We start from the raw sequence: 6,241 nt of genomic DNA, 5'->3' as shown, positions 1-6,241 counted from the left end.
TCTACAAAAGTCCACGCCTTCTTAAATTAAACACAAGAATATTATATTATATAAATATAATATATAGTTGTTATTTCATCACACCATACCCCATCTCGGTCGTTCGAATAATAAATAAATACATTTCAATAAAATATTGAAATTTATTCATTACTCTGTTTCTTCCTTCTCCCTCTTCTATATATATACATTATTCACACCCCCATTTTCCTCCAACCAATTATCTATACTCTCTCTACATCTTTTCTTTCTACATAGATAACAATGGTAGTGCCTTCTCCAACTTCTATGATAAGAACAAAGAAAACAAAAGCAGTTGGAATTCCGACGATCGACCTTTCTGTTGAAAGGTCGCAGTTGTCGGAATTAGTAGTGAAAGCGTGTGAAGAATATGGTTTCTTCAAGGTGGTGAATCATAGTGTACCAAAAGAGGTTATTTCAAGATTGGATGAGGAAGGAATAGAGTTTTTCTCAAAGAATTCTTCAGAAAAATGTCAAGCTGGTACTTCTACTCCCTTTGGTTATGGCTGCAAAAATATTGGTCCTAATGGTGATAAAGGTGAACTTGAATATCTTCTTCTTCATTCCAATCCTGCTTCAATATCAGAGAGATCCAAAACCATAGCAAAAGATCACCCCTTAAAATTCAGGTATTAACTCTTTATTTATATAATATCAGATGATAAATGGATATTGTTAGGTTGAACAGTATCATCAGCGTTCGAACTCTGATATTCATGATTTATGATTTTATATGAGTTTTTAGTGGTTATTATCGTTTCTGTATAAATAAAAACATCTTTTTCATAGTATGCTAGTTAGTCTCCATTTTCAATTTTTTTCCCTCAACAACTTCAACATGACCAATTAATTAGTTTCATATTCCTTAACAACCTAATGATAAAAGGTGTTGAAAAGTATAATATTTGTTAATACTAATGAATAAAATATGTTAATTAGTATATATAGATAATGATAATTAAGTGGAATATGGTAGGGAACAAGCTGTTATCAGTTTATGATATGTTTCATTTTCAAAAGGTTGATAAGAAAAATGAACTGTTTAAAATGTAAGTATATAATATTATTGGTGTTTATGCTTGTATCCTAGATAGGGACATCTGTCCTCTATATTCGAAAAATCATATCAGAAATTTTCAATTTAAGTAATTATTATATTGAATAGTTTAACAAGTCTATTTTTGCTTCATCTTGCATACGTTTTTTTATAACTAGTTGTTTTCTCGTGGTCCATTGGAATATGACTTGTTGAGAAAATTCTGATTGCCACAAAATGGATCCATTTAGGGTTCTATTCATGTTGATGACTTTCTGTCTATATACAACCAAGGAACAATCAATTACTCAATTACTCGACACCGACCCATATAATATGTTCAATTTATTTATTTTAAAAATTATTATCGATGTCGATAAAGGTTCTCATAATTTTAAATTGCAGTTGTAGTTGCGAGCGATTGCAATAAATACAGTTGTCATAATATAGTTAAACTTGTGATTTTAAATTTCTCTGCAATTACATTCCGATGCAATTGCAAACACTATCAACCTATTTAAATAATCGTTGCAGACTGAAATTTAAAACCATTGCATTTGATAACCACTTTCTACTTATAGTTGAATGATTAATATCATCTTTTTGGTATAATTAATATCTAGCATATGATAAGGATATTTCTTTGTGACAACAAGTTCATTTCCTTTGACCCCAACAAAATTAGACCAACCAATAACTTAAAGCGTGTATCACTCGTGTTCCATTAAATTCAATTGTACTATCCTTCAATACAATCAAATCAAGAATATAAAAAGGACAATTTTTTTCTTCATTTCCATGATCAAAATATCGAAATATGTTTATATGATTTGACCCTCCACGTGTATTTGCTGGCTTATTTTTGGCAAAATTGATATAAGAAAAGACTCAAAATGAAAATGTGTAACGTTTTTGGCCTTCCAATTTTATTGCAGTTGCATCGTCAATGATTACATAAAAGCAGTTAAAGACTTAACATGTGAGATTCTTGAGCTAGCAGCAGAAGGATTGTGGGTCCCTGACAAGTCCTCACTCAGCAAAATTATCAAAGATGAAAATAGTGACTCACTTCTTAGAATCAATCACTACCCTCCAGTGAAGAAACTAGGGAATGAGAATTGGGACCCATCAAAAATTCATAATAGCAATAGTAATAATAATAATACTATTGGGTTTGGAGAACATTCTGACCCTCAGATCTTAACTATCTTAAGATCCAACAACGTGGGTGGTCTTCAAATTTCAACTCACCATGGTTTGTGGATCCCTGTCCCTCCTGACCCCAATGAATTCTATGTCATGGTTGGCGATGCCCTTCAGGTGACTTGCTTTCTAATCATCTCAGTTTATAATTGAATTGACGTTGAGTTTGACAGAATCACGTATCAGTGTTCTAATGTTGATTCTGTTAAATTCAATGTATTTTAAAACATGCATTTGAATCTAAATAGACGGCTCTGGCGGGTTGCAGACTTTTTAAGGCCGGATTAAAAATGTCTTGTTAAAATATATTTTGTATTTATTTTGTTGTGTTTTTTTGCTATGTAGGTTTTAACAAATGGAAGATTTGTGAGTGTGAGACATAGAGTTTTGACTAACACAACAAAGCCTAGAATGTCAATGATGTACTTTGCAGCACCACCTTTGAATTGGTTGATAAGCCCATTATCAAAATTGGTGACGGCCCATAGCCCAAGTCTATATAGGCCCTTTACATGGGCCCAATATAAACAAGCAGCATATGCTCTGAGATTAGGAGATACACGTCTTGATCAATTCAAGGTTCAAAAGCAAGAAGATAGCAATGTTGAACATGATTCTCACTCTCTATGACACTTGAATTAGGTTTATTGTTCATAGTCTTTCTTTTGTATCAATTATTGTTTCTTGTTTTATATTTAGTTTTGATATTTTTTGGGTTTGAAAAAAATTTACCTGAGTGATTTAGTGATTTGTGTAGGGGGAAGAAAATTAGTCCAGTTAGTTTTTGTTTTTGATAAAAATTTCTCCACCTAGTAGGTATTGTAAAATATATATATAGGTAGTTTTTCAAGTTCTATACAAGGGAATTTTGAGGTGAATGTTGTTCAATGAAATCAGCTCCAAAGTCATTTATTTTTCTACTTTGATTGTGTTTAAACTTTCAAGCAAAACTCCCCCCTTCCTCCACTCTTTTTTTGTATGTATGTTTTGTTCTCTATGTCAGTTTATGTGTGAATAAGCCGTAATGAATGAATATTGCTTAAAATGGGGTTGTTCACTTTGAGTTCATGTGTGTTTTAAGGAATGAATTTGCTGCAACTGTTAAGCTTACATTCATGTTCAACTGTTAAGTTGAAAACCTAAATGAGTAATTAAAGATGATGTTTTTAATTTTTAAGTGTTAAGATGACAAAAAAAAAAGTTTCTAACTCTTAAGATGACAAAGAAAAACCTTTAAAAATGACTGGTTACATATTGATTAAAGTTGGTATACATTATTTTTTTCAACTGTCATGAACAATGTAGATGCATACATTAGCTGCTTATGAAAAAGTTTTTTAATAGCCTTTTATTTCCTACATCTAGGAAATCACCCGTGCTACTGCACGGGTACATTTATTTAATATTATATATATAATTTGTTTAGATATTTATATTATTAAATGATAAATATAATTGTATAAAACATAATGATATTCATGCATTTGCATAGATTAGAATAATTTTGTATGATGGTTTTATACTCAAATGCATATTGAAAGCAATATTTATAAAAAAAATTGTGTGAATTGAACTAATCGTGTCCCGTTACAAATTTATTTATTCTGATATAGATTTTATTTAAATAAACATGTAGATATTTTATTGATAGTGCCCCGTGAGAAAAATAAAAATTGACATTTGAAAATAAGAAATTTGTGTCTCAAATAAAAATAATTGTTAAATAAAATATGTATATTGCTGATAGTTTTCATGAGAAAATAGAAATATTGACATTTGAAAATATTTTTTTTAATAATTATGAATAATTTTGCCATTTGAAAATAATATTTTTAATAATTATGTTAATTCAATTTATTAATTTATTTATGTTTAAAAAATAAAAAAGAAAAGAGAAAATTGAGAGAGAGAAAATTAAAATGAAAATGAAAATATTAGAGAGAGAAAAGGAAGATGATAGTTTGAAAAGTGAAAGATTGGGAGACATGTGTTGCATTTTGCTTTGTTTGGAAGTTGAATAAAATGGTTAGATTATGAAAAGACAATTTAGTCATTTTTGCTTTGTAAATTGTTGAAACAAAAAGGGTAATTTATGTAGAATGGTGGACTTCTTTTTTAATAGCTTGATAGTAGATTTTATACTTTTATTTAGAACCGTCAAAATGGACTAGCTCATATGGGTCGGTCCACCAGGCCCGAAAGATTATAGGATTTGGGCATTAAAATTATAGTCTATATTTTTTAAGCCTTTTTAGCCCAATCTTAAAAAGCCCACTACCCATTAGGGCTAGCCCAGATGGACCGTGGGTAGCCCCCTGCATAATTATAAATTTTAAAAAAATAAATTTATATTTATATTATCTTACTCCAAAATAGCATATTGATTTTTCTAAATTCACTAAATTTTATCTTTATTCTATTCAATCTTTCTCTTTTAAATGTAATACATTAATATAATCAACATTTTTTTCATCGTATTATATTAGTTTTTCCCTTATAATAAATATTCAAGTACTATTTTATACAAATTAGACATATATTGTATTTAGAAACACATTATAATATTTATAAGAGATAATATAATACTTGAAAATATATTTTGTTTAAAATAACATAATTTTTAATTTTATTTATAATAAATATTATGGAGTTTTTATTTTAATTTTTTAAATAAAAAAGTTCATTTAGGGCCGGGTAGCCCGAAGCCCATCAAGGGCCGGGCTTGGGTGTTGAATCTTGAGCCCGTATTACAGAGGACCTTTTTGACCGAGCTCTAAATAGCCCAGAGTCCGCCAAGGCCAGCCCATTTAGGACCGGGTAGCCCATTTTGACATCTCTACTTTTATTAATTAACAATATACTACATATGTTGCATAAGTTGTCTTCATCATGTTTAGATCATCATATGTGAAAAAGAAGAAATTACATGTAGTGATATATTTGTAAGAGATCTCCATGAGAGATATTGGGATCTGCCTTTGTTAAGCGTCCGCCTAAAGGGTGGCTCCTAAACATGACCCACTCGCTAAATGGCCTGTCATGACATAAAAATGGGAATGATGATGTGTATACAGTTTATAACCACATACGGAAGAAGTCGTGGCCATGATACCTTAATAAGTAGGAGGTCAACAAAGTTCCCTAATCAAGGTGAGACAGTTACTACTTCATAGAAGTTTCTTAAGTCTAGGCACATGAGCCCCTATAAGTACCTCACCCAAAGGGTTGAAAGACCATGTGATTATTCACCATAGAGTATCCCAAAATACAAAGCTTATCACCCTCATGAACTTGCTCTACCCTCATAGAAAATAACTCCAAAACACTACTTCTCACCCGCATGAGCTTGCCCTAACACCCAAAAATACTAAATCATATGGCCACCTAGCATATGGGTGTCAGACATCTATACTTTTTTAGCAAGAACTGTGGCGCCAACCGTGGGGCTCTAGTGAAACTTAGATGGGCCACACCTTCCATTATCATCACCACATTGACACTCACCAATGCCTCCACTCCTTACCATAACGGGCCCTAATCATGGTTGCTAGATGGGCACAATCCCTCACATCAAGAGGACATTGGAAATAGTTATGATCCTAACGCCCTAGCAGATATGTTCTCTGCCATGGACGAGCTGATACCTTAAAACCAAACTCTGGAGAACAACATCCTTAGCAGTCAAAAGTGTCAGCAGGAGGCTACCTCCTTAGAGGAGACAAAAGTGTTGGACCCCTATCACTCTTAAACGAAATATGGAAAGCAATTGTTCCCGAAGGTTTCACGCCTAGCCTCCCTCCTTGTCGAATTTTGATGGGCGTAGAGACCTTTACGAGCACGTCTCCACCATTAACATGCAGATGGCCATAATTACAACGCTCTATTCTCTAAAATGCAAGCTTTTATCTAGCACTATTAGGGATGCAACCCTACGAGGGTACATGGGCCTACCTCAAGTTTCCATCACTAGCTATTAGGATT

The 6,241-nt window shown here is 32.0% G+C and overlaps 1 protein-coding gene across 1 annotated transcript; it reads left to right on the top strand.

The window, feature by feature from the left end:
* Window positions 1-205: 205 nt before the first annotated feature.
* LOC131634499 (gibberellin 2-beta-dioxygenase 2) lies at window positions 206-3,180 on the top strand. The gene is made up of 3 exons (XM_058905168.1): window positions 206-650; window positions 1,993-2,377; window positions 2,606-3,180. Exons 1-3 carry the CDS (start codon window positions 265-267, stop codon window positions 2,888-2,890), a joined length of 1,056 nt encoding a protein of 351 aa, XP_058761151.1. The 5' UTR covers window positions 206-264; the 3' UTR covers window positions 2,891-3,180.
* Window positions 3,181-6,241: the final 3,061 nt, after the last annotated feature.

This window comes from Vicia villosa, unplaced genomic scaffold, assembly GCF_029867415.1.
Source record: "Vicia villosa cultivar HV-30 ecotype Madison, WI unplaced genomic scaffold, Vvil1.0 ctg.001310F_1_1, whole genome shotgun sequence".
Taxonomy (NCBI): Eukaryota; Viridiplantae; Streptophyta; class Magnoliopsida; order Fabales; family Fabaceae; genus Vicia; species Vicia villosa.
Note: the sequence above shows the minus strand (reverse complement) of the source record. Positions and strands in the feature narration are given on the sequence as shown.

Coding starts and splice junctions, on each gene's coding strand:
- LOC131634499 (XM_058905168.1), top strand. CDS start 265: ATGGTAGTGCCTTCTCCAACTTCTATGATAAGAACAAAGAAAACAAAA. Junction 651..1,992: donor GATCACCCCTTAAAATTCAG/GTATTAACTCTT, acceptor ATTTTATTGCAG/TTGCATCGTCAATGATTACA. Junction 2,378..2,605: donor TGGTTGGCGATGCCCTTCAG/GTGACTTGCTTT, acceptor TTTGCTATGTAG/GTTTTAACAAATGGAAGATT.